Here is a 20,706-nt window from a genome sequence, read left to right as displayed (position 1 = left end):
ACAAATATTCTATTAATAATTTATGCTCAAGCTTTCACTACTTCTTGGAATTAATTGCACTCACATTATTTTTATGTGGGGCTGTGTGTGTGAACAATGCAGGATCTTGTGTTTCTATGTCCTATGATTCTGAATGTATGTATCATTCTGTATGTGGTTACATTTTCTCAAGAGATATTTGAACCTTGCAACACTATTGCCATCATCCACTTCCTAAAAAACATCCATGGCAAACATATATGATACATGAACATGAATAAACTCATCCAGTCCTCAGTATAGTTATTCCCGAATTTTCTTTTTGCTATCAAACCTGCATTGTGACTAATATGAGTAAATTTAGCTCTCAATTCTGTATAAGGACAAGGAAAGCATGACTGAAGTGTGCATGATTGTGTTCTCTCAGCTTCTCAAAAGTATGCTTGGATATGGAGACTCTTGCACCGTGGCAGAGACTGCAATGCCTATGTAACCTTGAGATGCTCCACTCTCTAGTTCTCAGGTCCTACCCAACCATAGAGAGTTGCTTTGGCTGATATGACACCAGAAAAGTTTCTAAAAACTTTCATGTAGTCACTCACATAAACATTGTAAATATACCCTGATGGTTCCAGAGAAACAAATGTCCCTAATTTTGTCTATTAAAGGCAGTTGCTTGTCAGCCAGGGTGCCCTAATGGTATTGCATTCTCTTGTTCTTCTGGGTTAAGAGCTCAAGCTTTGAAACTATTGTGAACACAACCATTGGTGAAGAGCTAGCCTCCACAAAGGAAGACAGTCTATTCTAAGTAGAAAGAAAAGCCCATATTCCTGTGTCCAAAGTTCCAATGTCGTGTGTATTCAGGGGAAGTTCTGCTTGTCTAGTGTGAGGAGCAACACCGTCTGTATTAATTTTCTTCTAGGAATGGAAGATGAACACCTGGACAGGGAATATATCAAAAATACCAAGAATGTAACAGGTAATTCTATTTACCTGTCTGTTCATGTGCTTCTAATTTTTTTGTTTTGTTTTTCTAGCTTGGAGTAATCTGGAATTCACTATGTAGTCTCAGGGTGTACTACAACTCATGACAGTCCTCCTCCTTCTGCTTCCAGAGTGCTGGGATTTAAGGCATGACCACCACACCCAGCTATCAGCCTGCAATTTTTTTTTTCTAGGTAGGGTTCCACTCTAGGCCAGGCTGACCTGAAATTCACTGTGGAATCTCAAGGCCCGAATTCATGGCAATTCTCCTTCCTTTGCCTCCCAAGTGCTGGGATTAAAGGTGTGCTCCACACGTCTGGCTGCCTGCAATTTTATTAAAAAGTTATAGGCTCTGTGATACCTTTTTTGGGAGCCACATAAATAAACCTGAAATGCTCATGATAGCACATAAGGAAAAAAGAATGAATATATGCTGCAAGCAAAAAAAAAAAAAAGGTGAAGACTTACAATTTTTTTTTTGTGTCAGTACTAGGAAAGAAAAACCAATTCTACTATCAAATATTCTTTTAAAAATTTATTTATATTAGAGGAAGTGGGAGAGAAAGAAAGAGACAGATAAGACAATGGATGCAACAGGTCTCTAGGCACTGAAAATTAAATCCAGATCCATTTCCCACGTTGTGCATCTGCCTTTACATGGGTAAAGGGGAATCAAACTTGGGATCTTACACATTGTGGGCAAGTGTTTTAACCAGTGAGCCATCTCACCTTACCCTCACCCTTTTTTGAAGTAGGGTCTCATTCTAGCCAAGGCCAACCTGAAACTCACACTTAAGTTCCAAACTTACTGCAAACCTCCTACCTCTTCCTTTCAAGTGCTAGGATTAAAGGCACACAGGGCGATGTCACGATCTCTGTGAGTGATACGACACTGGTTCCATTTGAGCACTACTTCCTGTTGTCTTCCATTTCCATTTCCAGAATAAAAGTTTCATGTTTCTCATTTCTTTACTAGTTCTAGCATGCTGCTTCTTCTCTGAGTCTAGCACCACTCACAGCAAGTTGCATAACCAGCCATGAGCACTCACCTGCTGATGTAGTCTATTTTGCTGCTGGGTTAAGAGGTCCAAGGCTATTATCCCATGATGACTCTGTCAAAAGACTGTGAAACCTCAGTAATCATACAGTGACAGTGCTTAGTGGTTCTTATACTATGACTACCCTTCTTCAATGATGCTTCCCTTCTAACACAATCTGAATATGAAAAGCAATTTTATTTCCTTTGCTGACTGTTCTGATCAAGACTTTTACCTTCACACAGAGTGGGTACATCAGCTCTGTGATTCAGCTACCTCTCAAGGGTGTCACCTTCACTGAGAGTGACACAAAACCCAGACTTTCCTGACCACAAGAAATAAGCGTCTGCATACACAAAATTCTATAAGAAGACAAACTGAGAACACACTGTTTTAGATTAATTATGAGAAATTGATATTTGATTGTCCTCTAGAAAAAATTAGTGATGAGTGTAATGCAATACTTTTGGTGTCATTCCTTAGTGCTAGCTACCAACATACTGACATTCTGTCTTCCCCTAGATTCAATGGAGCTTGAAAGTGATGAAAAAGTATCCTATATTATTGTAAGTGAACATATTTGTGTTTTTTTTTTACTTTGCATTTTGTATTTACGAAAATATAGGTCTATGTTAAGTCTACACACAGACATAAATTCTTGGGTGGAGTAAGTTGAATGAATGATTCCTGGCACTCCAGGACAATTAATGTCACCAAATACTTTGTATCTGAATAGTAGAAAATGTTCCCTCTGAAATGATTTTCCATCACATAAGAAGGATTTTGTACTAAAAAGTGTAAATGGACTTGCAAACTACACTTTGCATGAAAAGCAAGCTCTTGCCTTTTCCACTGGTGTCCTTTCTAACAGGTTCATAGCTGTGTGGCTGAACCACTGTACCACCATGTGATTTATTCAGTTATCAATAAAAGGCTTGACCCCAAAAAGAAAAAGGAAAGTCAGACAGATTATGTAAAATGTGCAGTATGTTCAGATGCTCACAATGTTTTCTTCTCCATTACTGCAGGATTCAAGCATATCCGACAATGGTATGAATTCTGAAACTACTCATTTGTTGGAGAAATCTCTTACTAGTTTATTCCTTAGTTCCCTGAGTCTAATTTCCTGCTACAAAGGAGGGTGGGGGTGAGATAAAATTATTCTTCCATGAAGACTCCGTGGAAACTGAGATGGGTCTTGCATGAGCCCTTGAGTCTTCAGCTGGTACAAACAGGAATGTGTGACCCACTCCCCTTTGACTGTCTTTCAGCTTTAAGACCACCAGCCAAACAGGAATCTGTAAGTTTGGCAACCATCAGGAGTACAGAATGCAGTAAGTAATGGCATTGCTGCTCAGACTCCATGTATCTGCTTTCAGTGAAGCAGACCCTAGTATTTAAGTTGCTCTGTTTTTTTCCTAGTTTTCAATGAAACAAGCAACAATGAAGAAAAATATGAAATGGACAATGAGGTAAATTAACCTATCTTTGTCTGAATAGAAATGTTGATTTCTTAATTTCTGATTTTTATTTGAGGCTGTACATGAAAATAAGACACTAGGTGTTGTAGATATATAGAGATGTTAGATTTTGCTTTCTGAAATTGTGGAAACATAGAACCTTCCTAAGTAATATGCAAAAAGACACTTTCAAATAGCAAGGTCAGGTTATGTATTGTATGCTAGGTCTCCTCCTGCTTGGAAGCAATGTCTACTTCTCTAACTAATGTTTTTTATTATAATATATTTATTTGTTTGAGAGAGAGAAAGAGACAGAGAGACTGGGCATGCCAGAGCCTCCAGCCCCTGCATACGAACTCCAGATGCATATGCCATCTTGTCCATCTGTCTTACTTGGGTCCTGGTGTACCAATCCCATGTCCTTTGGCTTTTCAGACAAATCCTTAACTACTAAGCCACCTCTCCACACCTACTTCTTGGATTATTTTATAATTCATGACCTAGAGAGAGACATGAGAGATATCCTGTAAGAAAAGTGATACGTTTTCCAATGGCACATCTTATCCTGCTTTGCAGTCCTTTAATATTGCCAATGTTGCTTATACTTCTTTCAACACTGAGGAAAATAAATAGATCCATGTGACTGAAAATCCCAAACCTAGTTATTACAATGACTTTGCTTCTGTACTTGCAGGTGCCCTCAGGACACACTAAATCTCGTAAGTATTCTGTAGTTCCTTAGTGAGGACACTCTGTTAGTGGTAAGTTAGGTTTAACATCTTTACTGGCTTCTCTTTGAACAGTGCCCATGATTCTAGCTTTTTAAAGGTTAGAAGGAGAAAATACATGTTGTATTAAATGACAAATATTTTATTAATAACTTATATTCAAGCTTTCTCTACTTTTAATAAATTGCACTCACATTATTTTTATGTGGGCCTGTGTGAGTGAACAATGCAGGGCCTTGTGTTTCTATGTCCTTGATTCTCAATGTATGTATCATTCTGTATGTGGTTAATTTTCTCAGGAGATATTTGAACCTTGCAACTCTATAGCCATCATCCATTTCCTATAAAACATCCATGACAAACATATACTGTGCATGAACGTGAATAAACTCATCCGGTCTTCCCTACAGTTATTACTGAATTTCCTTTTTTGCTATCAAATCTGCATTAGGACAAAAATGAGTAAACTTAGCTCTGAACTGTGTGTAAGAAAAACAGAAGCATGACTCAAGAAGTGTGCATGATTGTGTTCTCTCAGATTCTCAAAAGTATGCTTTGATGTGGAGACACTCACCCTGAGGCACATAGTATTATGCCCATGTAATCCTGAGGTGCTCCAGTCTCTAGCTCATGGGTCGTACTCATCCGCAGAGAGTTACTTATGGTTGATATGACACCACTAATAAGGCATTTCCAAAGACTTCCATGTAGTCATTCACATAAACATTGTAAATATACCCTGATGGTTGCAGAGAAAAGAAATGTCCCAAATTTTATCTATTAAAGACTTTAATACAGTAACTCATGATAACTGGCAGTTGGTTGTCAGCCTGGTGGCCATAGTGGTATTGCATTCCCTTGTGTTCCTGGGTTAAGAGCTCTAACATTCAAAGTATGGTGAAGGCAGCCACTGGTGAAGAGCTAGCCTCCACAAAGCAAGACAGTCTATTCCATGTAGAAAAAAATGCCCATATTACTCTGTCCAAAGTTCCAATTTAGTGTGTATTCAGGGGAAGTTGTGCTGGTCTAGTGTGAGATGGCGTGGCTTCCTCTGGTATAGCAGGGAATGGGTGAGCACTCTCTGTATTTCTTCCAGGAATACAAGATAAACACATGGACAGGGAAAATATCAATATCACCAAACATGTATTAGGTAATTCTATATACCTGTTTCTTCATCTACTTGCATTTTTTTCTGTGTTTTTCTAACTTAGACTGACTCGGTATTCACTACGTAGTCTCAGGGTGTTCTGGAACTCATGGCAATCCTCCTCCCTCTGCCTTCTGAATGGTGGGATTAAAGGCATGCACCAGAACACCCTGCTATCTCCCTGCAATTTTATTAAAAAGTTATTGGCTCTGTGATACTTTTGGGGAACCATATACATAAACCTGAAAGGCTTATAACCGCAGCAATTTTGTATTTTTTTTTATTTTTATTTTGAGGCCAAGGGCATGGGATAAGGTACATATAAGGAAAAGGAAATGTGGGTGGCAGTGCCAGTTATTTTCCTTGGCACACCTAGTAATTCTGCCCATAAAGGCTCTGTACTAATTCAATGTGTGCCTGAGATTGATTTGATGCACAGGTATTTTGCTGTTGGTATGGATTTCTGAGCCATTCATTCCTTCTTTCTGCTGTCCCCCAGTCAATGGTAATGTTGACCAATGAGATCTTACAACTCTGAAGGCTCAAGATAGCGGTAATCACATAAGTTAGAAAGAATAATTTTTCATCATAACACTAATGTGAACACCTGCTAGGTACCCTGACATTTCAGTTGAGTTCACAGGCCTTTGCTTATTGCCTTTGCTATTGGTAGGATATTAAGCCACTCCTGGAAATTCTGAGTTCATTTCCAGAAACATTGTCCCCATGTTAACCCAGTAATATTTGATTAAATATTTCAGCAAATTTAGTCATTTTACATAATTAGAATTTATAATAACATTGAAATTTATGATACTTTTAAGGACTTCATTCATTTCTAAACATTTCTGTATAAGCATTCATTCTGTTACCCTGCTCACAATAATTTTAGTTTTTCTTTTTTTCTGCTCAGTATTAATGAAATAGAGAGTCCACTTCTTTGTTCCACGTATTGTGCCATTCTCTCTCTCTTTGTCCCTTGATGCAGGGTCTCACTCTAGCTCAGGCTGACCAGAAATTCACTTTGTAGTGTCAGGGTGGCTTTGAACTCATGGCCATCCTCCTACCTCTGCCTCATCTGCTGCCATCAATGTGTCTTGAACATTTTCATTTCTACTATGATGTGACTGGTACTTGTATTCCAACCACTGAACAGTAGAGCAAAGTTCTGTAAAATTTATGGACCTGGAAGGTGGTTTCCTGGCTTATAGGAGAGTTTTTGGCAGTCTTTGTTTTTATGTTCACTGATGTAACCCTTAAGATCTATTTGGAATACTCTAGGATCATTTTCTGTGAGGAAATATTAAAGGCCTATAATACACAACACATAACATGAAGTATAATTGTGATTGTTTCAAGCTTCTTGAATATCAACTGTTGAGGCTTTGGAAAGATCATGAATGACAGGACACAAGCACCATTGCAGACTTTGTCCGGTTGCCTTCCCCTGCAATTAACAGACACCTTTGGATGTTTATCACTTCATTGCTGCTGATTGTTGAATGTCTGAGTTCAAAGTGTCTTCGTGTCATGTCTTCCTTCTCTTCCTCATCCCACTTCTACTCAGGAGGATGGTTCAGCAGGTGCTCAGGCCCACTTTCTAACTATCTACCTTCATACATTTGTTTCCACATAAGGAAACCTCCAATGTGATTCCTCAGTGCTAGTTACCAACATACTGAAATTCTGTCTTCCCATAGAATCCAAAGAACTTGAAAGTGATGAAAAAGCATCATTTATTATGGTAAGAAAATATTTTTGGATTATATACAAAAATATACATCTATGTTAAGTCTACAGACAGACGTAAGTTCCTGGGTGGAGTAAGTTGAATGGAAATCTTCTGCTGATTCCTGGCACTCCAGGACAACCCCATGTCACCACATACTTTATAACTAAGTGGTAGAAAAAGTTCCCTCTGAAATGATTTTCCTTCCTATGATAAGGATTTTGTAGGTATAAATGGACTTCCAAACTACAGTGTGCATGAAGAGCAAGCTCGTGCCTTTTTTACTGGTGTCAATTCTGAGCTGTGTGGCTGAGCCACTGTTACCTCATATGATTTATTCAATTATCAAAAGAAAGCTAGACCCCAAAAAGAAAAAGGAAAGACAGCCAGACCATGTGAAACGTGCAGTATGTTCAGATGCTCACAATGTTTTCTTCTCTATAATTGCAGGATTCAAGCATATCCCACAATGGTATGAATTCTGAAACTATTCATTTGTTGAAGAAATCTCTTACTAGTTTATTCCTTAGATTCCTGAATCTAATTTTTGGCTACAAAGGAGGGTGGTGAGATAAATTATTCTGTCATGGAGGCTCTGTGATAATTGAGTTTGGTCTTTCATGAGCCCCTGAGTCTTCAGCTTGTGTAAACAGGAATGTGTGACCCACTCCCCTCTGACTGTCTTTCAGCCTTAAGACCTCCAGCCAAGCAGGAATCTGTAAGTGTGGCAACGATCAGGAGTAAAGAATGTGGTAAGTAGTGGCATTCCTTGTCAGACCCAATGTATCTGCTTTCACTGAGGAGACCATTCTTTCTGTCTTTTTGCTGTCCCCCAGTAATTGATAATGTAGATCAATGAGATCTTACAACTCTGAATGCTCAAGATAGAGGCAGTTACATAAGCTAAATAGAATAAGTTTTGGTCGCATTTTTCATCATAACACTAATGTGAACAGCTCCTATGTACCCTGATGATTCTGTTTAATTCACAGGTCTTTGCTTATAGAAGGAATTGGTAGGATATTGTAAGCCACTCCTGGATATTCTGAGTTCATTTCCAAGAACATTGTCCCCATGTAAACCCATTAATATTTTGTTAAATATTTTAGCAAATTTAGTCATTTTACCTAAGTAGAATTTATAATACATTTAAATTTATAGTACTTTTCAGGATTCCACTCACTTCTAAACATTCTGTTACACTGAACACAAGAAATTTCAGTTTTCATTTTTTTCTGTTCAGTGTATTAATGAATGTCCATAAAGAGTCCACTTCTTTGTTCCACATATTATGCTATTGTCTCTCTCTCTCCTTGTTCCTTGAGGTAGGGTCTCACTCTAGCTCAGTCTGACCTGGAATTCAGTATGTTGTGTCACGGTGGCCTCGAACTCATGGCCATCATCCTACCTCTGCCTCCCGAGTGCTGGTATTAAAGATGTGTGCCATGACCCCCAGCTTGCAATTGTCTGTTGATCATTTCCTAGTATCTTGGTAGTTTGCACTCTTTCTGGTCATGATTTTTAATTAGGTTGCACACTGATGAGATACTGTAAGTTGACCTTTGAACAGTATGTGGTAGAACCATGCTTATCCCCTTCTATATGAATATGTTTGATAAAGATCTGTTTTGAGATTTTGCCAGGCCTTCCAGATATAGACACTTATCACAGCCAGATCCCATGATAACTAACACTTCTTCTGGAAAGTGGCTATGAAGAGACTCCATCCCTCATTTGCTCCCATGAATGTCTCTTCAACATTTTTATTTCTTCCATGATGTGACTGGTACTTGTATTCCAATCGCTGAACAGGAAAGTGGAGTAAAGTTCCATAAAATTTATTGATCTGGAAGGTGTTTTCCTGGCTTATGCACTCTTTCTGGTCATGATTTTTAATTAGGTTGCACACTGATGAGATACTGTAAGTTGACCTTTGAACAGTATGTGGTAGAACCATGCTTCTCCCCTTCTATAAGAACATGTTTGATAAAGATCTGTTTTGAGATTTTGCCAGGCCTTCCAGATATAGACACTTATTAGGAGATATATCAGCCAGATCCCATGATAACTAACACTTCTTCTGGAAAGTGGCTATGAAGAGACTCCATCCCTCATTTGCTCCCATGAATGTCTCTTCAACATTTTTATTTCTTCCATGATGTAACTGGTACTTGTATTCCAACCGCTGAACAGGAAAGTGGAGCAAAGTTCCATAAAATTTATTGATCTGGAAGGTGGTTTCCTGGCTTATAGGAGAGTTTTTGGCAGTCTTTGTTTTTATGTTCACTGATGTAACCCTTAAGCTGTATTCTTTGGAATACTCTAGGATCATTTTCTGTGAGGAAATATTAAAGGCCTATAATACACAACACATAACATGAAGTATAATTGTGATTGTTTCAAGCTTCTTGAATATCAACTGTTGAGGCTTTGGAAAGATCATGAATGACAGGATACAAGTGCCATTGCAGACTTTGTCCGGTTGCCTTCCCCTGCAATTAACCGACACCAGTGTGTGTTTATCATTTCTTTGCTGGGTAGTGTTGAATCTCTGAGTTCAAAGTGTCTTCGTGTCATGTTTTCCTTCTCTTTCTCATCCCACTTCTACTCAGAAGGATGGTCCAACAAGTTCTCACACCCACTTTCTATCTACCTTCATACATTTGTGTTCACATAAAGAAATCTCCAATGTGATTCCTCAGTGCTAGTTACCAACATACTGACATTCCTTCTTCCCCTAGAATCTACGGAGCTTGAAAGTGATAAGAAAGCTTCATTTATTATGGTAAGAGGATATTTTTGTATATCGGTCCATGTTAAGTCTACAGACAGACGTAAGTTCCTGGGTGGAGTAAGTTGAATGGAAATCTGCTGATTCCTGGCACTCCAGGACAACTCATATCACCACCTACTTTGTAACTGAGTGGTAGAAAAAGATCCCTCTGAAATGATTTTCCTTCCCATGATAAGGATTTTGTACTGTATCAATGGACTTCCAAACTACAGTGTGCATGAAGAGCAAGCTCTTGCCTTTTCTAATGGTGTCCTTTCTGACAGCTTCCCAGCTGTGTGGCTGAGCCACTGTTCCCCATGTGATTTATTCAATTATCAAAAGAAAGCTTGACCCCAAAAAGAAAAAGGAAAGACAGCCAGACCATATGACATGTGCAGTATGTTCAGATGCTCACAATGTTTTCTTCTCTATAATTGCAGGATTCAAGCATGTCCGACAATGGTATGAATTCTGAAACTACTCATTTGTTGAAGAAATCTCTTACTAGTTTATTCCTTATATCCCTGATTCTAGTTTCCTGCTACAAAAGAGGGTGGGAGTGAGATAAATTATTCTGCCATGGAGGCTTCGTGGAAATTTTGATGGGTCTTGCATGAGCCAATGAGTCTTCAGCTAGTGTAAACAGGATTGTGTGACCCACTCCCCTTTGACTTTCTTTCAGCCTTACAGCTGCCAGCCAAACAGGAATCTGTAAGCCTGGCAACGATCAGGAGTAAAGAATGCAGTAAGTAATCACATTCCTGGTCGGACCCAATGTATCTGCTTTTACTGAGGAGGATGCTATAGCAGCCAGTCTATATAGCCTTTAGAGAACACCATGCACCTGCCATTAGCTTAGCCATATGTTCTGAATAAAACATGAGTCATGACCACAGTTTCCCTGTTGTCTTCCTAGATTTAAATGAAACAAGCAATAGTGAGGAAATATGTGAAATGAACAATGAGGTAATGTGATCTTTCTTTGCCTTATTTTCTCATTCTTATTTGAGGCTGTGCCTGGAAACATAAAATACATTTTCTTCATAAGGTGCCCAGCCTCACATGTCTTATGACAGTATCATGTAACAGATTAACACAGTCTTTGACTTGCCTACTCTTCCCCTGCCTTGCTTTCATTACTCCAAGTGACTAAGAATCAGAAACCTAGGAAAAGAGAATTCAGCACGATCTGGGCCTCAAGATATTTTCTCCTCTCTCTGTTACAGGCCATAAGAAAAATGGATGGAGATGGTGTGTATTCTGGAGTTGTTTTATATCTGCATTTCACCTTTTCCTAATTGAAACCTTAGATTTTAGTAATACTTTAAGAATTGCATTCAATTCTATACATTTCTGTGTAAGCATTCATTTTGTTACACTGCAAACAAGAATTTCTAGCCTTTCATTTCTTGTGTTCAGTATATGAACAAATGCCAATTAAGTCAACTTCTTTGTTCCACATCATAAATCAACCTTGGTTGTGAACCATCTACACCATTAAGTGTAGCCATGTAGACTGAGCTTCTAGACCTCTGTCCTTATGAACAGAAGAGCCCTGGGTACATAATCCTCATACCATGATCTAAGTGTTGCTTTGTGTCATTCTAGATGCTCTTCCTTTACATGACAACTTGATAGAGAAAGAAGATATTGAGTCCAGATATGTAGTGGTAAGTTGGGGTTTGGAGACAGGAACACATAAGAGACTGATACAGTCTTTTGCTTGAATACCCTTTCCTTCCTTGCTCTCATTACCCATGTGGAAGGAATGAAAGACCTGGGTAAAGAGAAACCAGCATGATCTGGGCCTCACAATATTTTCTTCTCTCCTAATTACAGGTCGAGCCCCAAAGAAGGAGAATTCGTATGTATTCTGGAATGTTGGTTTTTTTGGCACTTTTAGATAAGAATTGTGGAAAGATGGGTTTCTCTTGTGTGTCACTGTGATCCTGGCAATCTACTGGGAACTGGGCATAACATCCCTGCCTTCTGCTCTAGCCCTCCTGCTGGGATGGGGATTTGAGGAAGCAGTGATAATGTACATGTGTATTTGTTCCAGGAAGATAATCCCCATGAATGAGCTCCATTTCCTCAATATAAATATACATAATGTACCTCCTGTTCCTAGTTACAACCTCATCACAGACAGGCATGGTAGATGTATTTCCCTGCATCCCAACCCCCACACACAGATGAATTAAACTATTATACATAGGTTTCTAAGCTCTCTACCTGTGTGGTGCAAAAGCCGTAACATGTATGTGCACTAAAGTGAAGTTATAATGTCTAGTCATCACTCCATCAAGTGATTATTAGTCTGTGTAAGCGTTCCAGTGACTGAGATCTGGGGATATATTCCAGTGGGTAGAGTGCTATCTTTGTATGAAGGAGGCCCTTAATTCAATCTCCCAGACCAAAAAAGGTCTAGCTTTCCCCTGAATGTCTGTGGTACTCAAGTTTACAAAGATCCTAAACACTATCATAATTGCCTCAGTGACCAAAAAGTGATAGCATCTGTTTATCTGCCTGTACACATTCACAAGTGTGAATGATATGAAAAGCTTACATGCTCTGGTCAGATCATAGGTTATGAAGATAGAATAGATTCCCTTGGCCAGTGTGGTGGATATGTGTCAAAATTAAGATTCCTAAGTATATCTCTTTCCTGTAAGAACTGCTGAAATGCTTTAGCATATTGAACCATATTATTATGAATCCAAAGAGCAACACAGTTGATATATTCAGGAAGAACTGCAATCACCACTTGGTTGTTTGTCTGGTCTCAATCATGTTTTTGGTAGTGCATTGTAAAGGCAAGCTAGACTCTTCTCAGAAGATACTCTAAGTTGTAAATGGTCTCTGTTGACTGGGAAGAGCAAACATATGAAGGAAGACCACTGAATACATTTATATCATCAGTATTGATGAGTGTATATAATTGTTTCTAAAATGCCTTGAGTATCAGGATGTGTTTATATGTTCAGGCCTTGGCCATAGAAGTCCTTGTTTAAGAATAGCTGGGACAGGCTAAGGATGTTACTTGCCTAGCATGCATGAGTCACTGTTGTCAACCCTTGGTAACTTATGAAACCAGGCATGGTGGTGCACACCTGTAATCCTCCCCCTAGGGAGACAGCAGGGTTATTAGTTCAGGATCCTCTTTAGCTACATTGGCAAGTTCAAGGCTAGCTAGTGTCCATTTCAAAGCAACCAAAAGAAAAGAAGCTAAGGCTTTTTTATTGTTCACGTTTGGTGTGCAGGAGCTTGTAGACTGGAACGCAGACTTTGAGGAGGAGAGCATGAGCGCAGAGGGCGCACGTGAGCGCTAGACCGCCACAGCCCTTCTCAGGCAGCCTGCGTCCAGCCTGCAGACTGCAGAGAGCAGATGGCCCTAAGGAGGGGACATCAGGAAGCATACAGACACCATTCATTAAATCACCTCAGGCCAGGCCATCTTTCCCTTCAGTTCATGTTGGGGTGCTTTTCCAAGTGTGGGACATTGGAGAGCATGTAATGAGATCAAATGTTTGACCTCAGAATGCTTATTTCCCTCCATTTTTCTGCCATAAAACTGACATAATTCTTTTGTGAATGTATTCCTAGTAACAAGGATTAGGAAATCCCTGAGACCTTGCCACATTCATTCCAGCCATGGGCAAAGTACTATAGAAATTCAACAATTACACTGAATTGTAAACAGTAATCATAGCTTATAGTATACCATACCTTTTATGTAAAACTGTGAATAATTTTAGCAATAATGTTTAACAATATATTTTTTTTAATTTGAAAGGGAAGTACAAGCATGTTAGGGCCTCCTGACACATCAAATGAACTTCAGACCATTTGCCACTTACCTGGCTTCATGTGGGTACTAGGGAATTGGACCCTGGGATATCAGGCTTTACAAGCAAGCACCTTTAACCACTGATTCATCTCTCCATAACAACCACAGTATTGTTTTATACATGAAAAGCAGATTTTTTGTCTAGCTAATCAGTTCAGTGCCAATGAGTCAACTAAAAAAATATATTTAAAAGTTAACTTTTCTGGGGCTTGAAACATGGCTCAGCAGTTAAAATGCTTGCCTGTGAAGCCTAAGGACCCAGGTTGGATTCCCCATTACCCATGTAAGACAGATGCACAAGGTGGTGCATTTGTCTGGAGTTCATTTGCAGGGGCTAGAGTCACTGGCATGCCCATCCTGTCTCTTTCTTTCTCCCCCTCTCTCTGTGTGTGTCTCTGTCAAATAAATAAATACATAAAAGTTTTCAAACATAGTATTCTGTGTCTGGACAAATTGCTTAGTGCTTAAGGTGCTTGCCTGGAAAACCTAAAACTTCTGGTTCAATTTCCCACTACCCACATTGAAACCAAAGTGGCATACACACATGGAGTTCATTTTCAGTAGCTCTAGGCCTTGGTACACCCATTTTTCTCTTTCTCTCATTCCCTCTTTCTCTCTGTTTGCAAACAATATATATATACACATACATACACACACATACATATATTTAAGTATAATGTATGTATATGTCATACACACACACACATACATACACACACACACACAACACACACACACACACATATATGTTAATATTTATTTAACCCCAGCACTTGGTAAGCTGGTGTGGGAGTATCACTGTGAATTCAAGGCCAACTTGAGCTATAGAGTGACCCTAACTCAACTCCCCCAAAACAAAAACTTGATTTTTTTTTTTGATGTATTTATTTTTTGAAAGTGACTAAGAGAGTTGGCACACCCTGGCCTCCTGCCACTGAAATAAAACATCAGACACATATGCCATCTTGTGTGCATGAGCGACCTTGTGCATTTGTGTCACCTTGTGCATCTGGAATATGTGGTTCTGGAAACTTCATCCTGGGTCCTTAGACTTAGCAGACAGGCATCTTAACTATTGGGCCATCTCTCTAGCCCAAAACCTAAAATGTTAAATTATACTTTTTAGTAAATTCCATTCATTTATCTACACTTCTATGTGAGTATTACTTTTGTTATATTTGCCACTTAATGAATTTTAAATTTTTATCTTCATTTCAAGGTCCTAGTGAACAGGGACTATGCAATTATTTCAGACAATGTTTTCAAAGACTTTGTTGTTCAAAGGGTAAGTATTCTGGAAGATTTTTTGCTTCTTCTATTGTTAATTTCTAGTTAAGATGCACATTGCTCTAATGCTACAAGTTGACCGTGGAACAGCATGAGGTGCAGGAGTGCTAGTTGACTTGTATGTGAATATTTTTTATTTTATTTTTATTTATCTTATTGACAATTTCCATGATTGTAAATAATATCCCACGGTAATTCCCTCCCTGCACCCACTTTCCCCTTTGAAACTCCCCTGTCCATCATATCTCTTCCCCTCTCAATCAGTTTCTCTTTTATTTTGATGTCATGTTTTCCTGCTACTATGATGGTCTTGTGTAGGTAGTGTCAGGCACTGTGAGGTCATGGATATCCATGCCACTTTTTGTCTGGAAGACTAAATTGTAAGGAGTCCTACTCTTCCCTTGGTTCCTAGATTCTTTCTGCCACCTCTTCTTCAATGGACCCTGAGCCTTTCAAGGTGTGATAGAGATATTGCAGTGCTGAGCACTCCTCTGTGTGAATACTTTTTAAAACCCAACCAGAAACAGCTTATTGGAACAAGGAGTTTATTTCAGTATTACAGAATCCAGACAAAGCACTCCCAAAGGTGAAAAAAAAACTTGCCTATTTCCCTAGGTTCATATCAGAGAGAGACACAATACACAGGCAGCAAACACCAACAGCCAGAGCTCAAACTTCTCTGAATACACCTTGTTGCTGAACTACAAGACCCATCGCAGGGACACCTCCTCCAGAAGGCTGTTCTGGACACAGTAGGGAGCTTTACTCAAAAGTCCCTGAAGCTATGGGGACACATTTTAACATTCAAACCACTACATCATCATTATAGATACATATAGACAATAGATTCAGCTTTCTGGAATGATCAAAAATAGGCCTTTACCAACTGCCACTGTAAGCAGAAGGACATATGTAAAGGACAGCATCTGGTTATATGCTATATGTTCAGCCTCTGCCTACTTGAAAATGTCACCTTCTTCTTGGATAAGTGCTTTATAATCAAGTCCTAAAGATAGTTCAAGTAGCTTGGAGTTGGATAAGCAATTAAGGCACTTTCCTGTGAAGCCTAAGGACCAAGATTCGATTTCCCAGTATCCACAAGGTGGCATGTATATCTAGAGTTCATTTGAAGAGGCTAGAGACCCTGGCACATCCATTGTGTATCTCAAATAAATAATTTTTTAAAAAAATATTCTATTTAGGGCTGGACAGATGGCTTAGTGGTTAAACGCTTGCCTGTGAAGCCTAAGGACCCTGGTTCGAGGCTCGATTCCCTAGGACCCACGTTAGCCAGATGCACAAGGGGGTGCACGTGTCTGGAGTTCGTTTGCAGTGGCTGGAGGCTCTGGTGTGCCCATTCATTCATTCTCTCTCTACATCTATTTGCTTCTTTCTCTCTGTGTTACTTTCAAATAAATAAATAAAAATAAACAAAAAATTTAATTTATTTAAAATATTCTATTTATATATTTATGAGCGGGGGGGGGGGAGGAATGAATGGCACACCATGCCCTCCATCTTCTGCAAACAAGCTCCAGATGCAAGTGTCACCTTGTGAATCTGGCTTATGTGGGTACTGGGGGACCAAATTTGCATTGTTAGGCTTTGCAGACAAGTACCTTAACCATTAAGCCATTTCCCCAACCCTAAAATGTTTCTCCAATAATTTGAGATACAGCCTCCAATGTCTTTAGTTTTTTAATGCTATATTTTCTCCTTTGACATTGTCAGTCTTTCTCCTATGTTTTCAATATAGAAATAAAACCACATGCCAACATGTCTAATGATGTAGTTCTTATAATGTCTTTCCTTCTCTAATTGTGGATGGCACCAGGGAAAAATGATAAAGTGTTCTAGATTCTTTGGATAGGAAAACTGTCCATGGGAAATATGTACAATATCTTCCCTGTTTCTGTTTGACTACTGACCCGTTATTCTGGATTTCAGGAGGTTGAGTGATGCATATTGAAAGAACTATCAATTGTCTTAGCAGAACCTTAGAGTCAAGTTTTCTCCACTTCTTGGAAGCAAGTGCACTCACCTAATGTTTGCTCCTATTTTTGCCTAACCTATAGATGTAATGAAAAGGACAAAATGACTCTCTTTCTCCCCTTTCTATCTCTTTCTCTCTCCCTTCTTCTCTCAAATTAGTAAATAAAATATATAAAAAGGACAAAATGACATTGGCTCTTATGGGCCATTTTCAAGTTGTTATAGTTAAATATTTGCAAATGCTTATTTGGTTGTCCCGTGAACAAATACTAGTGATAAATGTAGTATAATATTTTTGCTAGGCTAGAATCTATTATATCATCAAAACCGGCTTTAGATCCACTTAAAATCATCTGAAAAGTGACATAATGAAACATCAGAATGGTTTGATCAACTTATACTCAAATGTTCTTGTAAATGTCAAGACTTTGCCACTGAGGTGACTTTCCAAATGTGTGAAGAATGATAGGAGCCTTCCATTCAATAATAATGAGCACTCTGAGCCATCTACCTTCAGCATTTGCTTTGAATTAGGCCATCTTCACATTCACCACACTGCAAGGATGACCTCAAAACCTCCCCAGTGCTGGGATTATAGGCATGTGCACATTCAGCTGCACTTGATTCTTTTGTGCTATGTACAGACCTTGTAACTGCAAGGCAAGGCTGCTATGTGTCACTGCTCCCTGCTTCATTCCCATCCTCTTGTGCTCCCTTAACCAGAAGTCCAAACTTGCCTGCTTTGCCCTCCTGGTTTGTGTTATAGGCACCTATATGGTGCTGTGATAAACATTCAAACAAGACACAGTTAATGGGAGGAATGGAATTTACCTCATGCCTACAGATCCAGGGAAAGTTCCAAAAAATGGTAAAAGAAGCTGGCTGCCATTCATAGATCCATGCAGAGAAGAAAATCCCCACCAGCCAGCAAACTGGGACCCTGCCAAAGTCTATCCTCTGCATGCCTTTGGGTAGGAATTAAGTTCTGTCATGTAGTAGGGGTCTGCCTGCTATGGGTTGAAGATGAAAACTCAATTTGAATAAAACAGCTGAGTCTATGGGGCCATACATTCAAACTACCACAGTGTAGGTCTGTCACAGATCCTAGAGGACTGGCTTCACAACCCAGAGAAGCAGGTGTAACTAGACACTTTTTAAAGAAAGCCAGGTGTGGTGGTGCACATCTTTAATCCCAGTGCTCGGCAGGCTGAGGTAGGAGGATTGCTGTAAGTTTGAGGCCATCCTGAGGCTACATACAATGTTACAGGTCAGCCTGAGCTAGACTCTGCCTTGAAAAACCAAACAAAAAATTAGAGAGAGATAAAAAAAAAAAAAGAAGAGATGTTGGTTAGTACCAAAGTGGCAGACCTCAGGAGGGACCCAGATGGGCTCAAATTTGGATTAGTCCAAGCAAATGGGACCAGTGGATGGAGGAGATTAGGGACATCACCATAGTGGGTATATGTCAGCACCTTGGGTAGGCTTAGTTCTTCACCCCTAGGCAGTTCCATGAATTCTGGCAGGGGAAGAATGTACAAGGCATTTAAGGAATTACAGATCCAACCCAGTCTGAGTGCCATTGAACCTGTGGGGCATACACATCCATTGGCTGCACAGTCTAATGGGTGATGAACCATCACTGTTGGAGAAGTGTCATTGATTGGGCAAGATGTCAATAACAGGTGCTCCTGCCTTATTCTGGGGTGGTTTTCTGGGCAAGTTAAGCCAGTGGGGTTGAGGCACAATACAGCAGCTGGTGATGTGCAGTACTGATGGCAAATGCCATGGGAAGGTGGCATGTTATATCCCTGCTAGGGTGCCACTCATCTAAGGTGTAGATCTAGGGTGCCTTGGAACCTGCTGGGCACCACTGGGTCAGGACCAGCTGGGCAGATGCATGGGCTCCTGACCAGGTGAATGAGCAGATCCAAGGCAGCTTATGTTTTGCAGCCCAGGTTCCAACATCCACCATCCAATATCCAGGCATCTTGGTGTTTGGGATCCTTGGGGCAGGGTTACCAGTCCCCCCCACAAGTGTGCTGCAAAAGGCCTTGGAGAGAACTGGGAAGGGTGCCATGGCCTGGTCCAGACCTATTGTGTGACACTTGAATAGGCACATGGATTCATTGGTATAGTTGGGGTAGGCTTCATGGGCAGGTGGAGAAAATACAATGAAGTTTAGAGATGCTCAGGTAGCTGGGTGATGTGGGACTGCTTGAGTGGACAATTTGGGTGAAGGTGGAGCAACAGCTCCACAAGGCTGTGGGACAGCTGGAGAACAGGAGACCCCATTGCTTGTAAGCTGTGTCTGTCTCAGTGGGAAGCACAGCCTCCTTTTGTGTAAAGGGAGCAGTTCTGTGACCCAAGGAGCTGAAGAGGTACTGAGGAAGATCTGTAGAGACCAGACAGGGTCTCTGGCAGATTAGGGCTGCCTTTGCAGACATCTTGTCCTTAAGCAAGGTGAGAGACCCGAGTAAGCAATCCCACTGTCCCTTCCTAGTCAGTACAGAACTGTCTACCTTAAGGACATTTACTTGGTGAATATATGTCTTTGATTTGAGAGTTGTGACCACAGGAATTGCCCTCAAGGAACACATAGGAGATAGAAAACCCAGCTTGGTTAAAGGATGGCCCCCACTGTGTTCTTCCTCCTCAAAGCATGAGCTGATGGCATTTGGTGTGAAACTCTTCCTTTATGATTCTGTAATACACTCTTTTGTTTTTTGTTATTTATTTTTTATTTTTTTTATTTTTTGGTTTTTCAAGGTAGGGTCTCACTCTGGCTCAGGATGACCTGAAATTCACTATGGAATCTCAGGGTGGCCTCCAACTCATGGTGATCCTCCTACCTCTGCCACCCAAGTGCTGGGATTAAAGGCATGTGCCACCACGCCCAGCGGTGTCTTTTTTTTTTTTTTTTTAATGAAACATGGTAGTAAGACATAGTTGCAAGTTATATGAAATTCTATAGTGAACAGTATAATAATTATGTTTATGTTCCAGACAGTTATATCTTTAAAGAGTATTAGAAGAAAACATGTTTTGTCCTATTTGATCTGTAAGCAGCCTGTCATTTAAATACACAATGATGGGAACAAATATTCACCTTACATTAGAGGCTAGTAACTTTAAAATTCTTTAAAGATATGTGTAACTTATATACTTTAATATTATATTCTTGGGAAAGCACATACACACATATATCCTATTAAATGTGGTCTTAAACTTGTACAACCACACTTGTCTAATAGTCTTGAATGTTTTAGTGTGATTTTTATAACCATTTTGATGACAACTGCCAATTCTATGACCCCTGTGACATTTCCTCTCATCAGTTTTATATGTAACAGTATGTCATTATTTCTAACTGAACACACATACAGGGCAGAGCACAGAAAAATTGTATTTGTTTCCAATAGTATTTGACTGTGGGAAACATCTTCAGAATTATAGGTATGTTGATACTGGCTGCTTGATGATTTCCCTTCAAGTAGATTAAATAGTATTTTTAAAAATATTGTGTTTAAATATTTACTATAGATTATATAGGAATAATAATGTTTAATATTGTGATTTTGATCCTTAATCATTGTGGTTTTGTTCACATTACATTTAATTTCAATTTCTGTGAAAGTTCATAAGAATGTGTATTATCTGTTATTAAACAAAAAAATATATTCACCTTATGCACTGTGAGCTATCCAGAATGCTAGAGATTTCAATTACAAATACTTTTCAAT

The 20,706-nt window shown here is 39.5% G+C and overlaps 1 protein-coding gene across 1 annotated transcript in view; it reads left to right on the top strand.

Annotated features, from left to right (window-relative positions):
• The window catches only part of LOC123460246, a 58,158-nt gene that overhangs the window by 5,629 nt on the left and 31,823 nt on the right, over positions 1 to 20,706 (top strand). The window contains exons 5-21 of the mRNA XM_045148381.1: positions 902 to 958; positions 2,523 to 2,566; positions 3,029 to 3,050; positions 3,272 to 3,334; positions 3,423 to 3,472; positions 4,155 to 4,179; positions 7,039 to 7,082; positions 7,518 to 7,539; positions 7,757 to 7,819; positions 9,809 to 9,852; positions 10,281 to 10,302; positions 10,523 to 10,585; positions 10,757 to 10,806; positions 11,067 to 11,091; positions 11,449 to 11,510; positions 11,680 to 11,704; positions 14,907 to 14,972. Coding sequence (XP_045004316.1) covers positions 902 to 958; positions 2,523 to 2,566; positions 3,029 to 3,050; positions 3,272 to 3,334; positions 3,423 to 3,472; positions 4,155 to 4,179; positions 7,039 to 7,082; positions 7,518 to 7,539; positions 7,757 to 7,819; positions 9,809 to 9,852; positions 10,281 to 10,302; positions 10,523 to 10,585; positions 10,757 to 10,806; positions 11,067 to 11,091; positions 11,449 to 11,510; positions 11,680 to 11,704; positions 14,907 to 14,972 — 747 coding nt within the window. The remainder of the gene's footprint in view (positions 1 to 901; positions 959 to 2,522; positions 2,567 to 3,028; positions 3,051 to 3,271; positions 3,335 to 3,422; positions 3,473 to 4,154; positions 4,180 to 7,038; positions 7,083 to 7,517; positions 7,540 to 7,756; positions 7,820 to 9,808; positions 9,853 to 10,280; positions 10,303 to 10,522; positions 10,586 to 10,756; positions 10,807 to 11,066; positions 11,092 to 11,448; positions 11,511 to 11,679; positions 11,705 to 14,906; positions 14,973 to 20,706) is intronic.

The sequence above is a fragment of the Jaculus jaculus genome, chromosome 4 (assembly GCF_020740685.1).
Source record: "Jaculus jaculus isolate mJacJac1 chromosome 4, mJacJac1.mat.Y.cur, whole genome shotgun sequence".
NCBI classification, from domain to species: domain Eukaryota; kingdom Metazoa; phylum Chordata; class Mammalia; order Rodentia; family Dipodidae; genus Jaculus; species Jaculus jaculus.
This window is presented reverse-complemented; position numbering and strand designations above follow the sequence as displayed.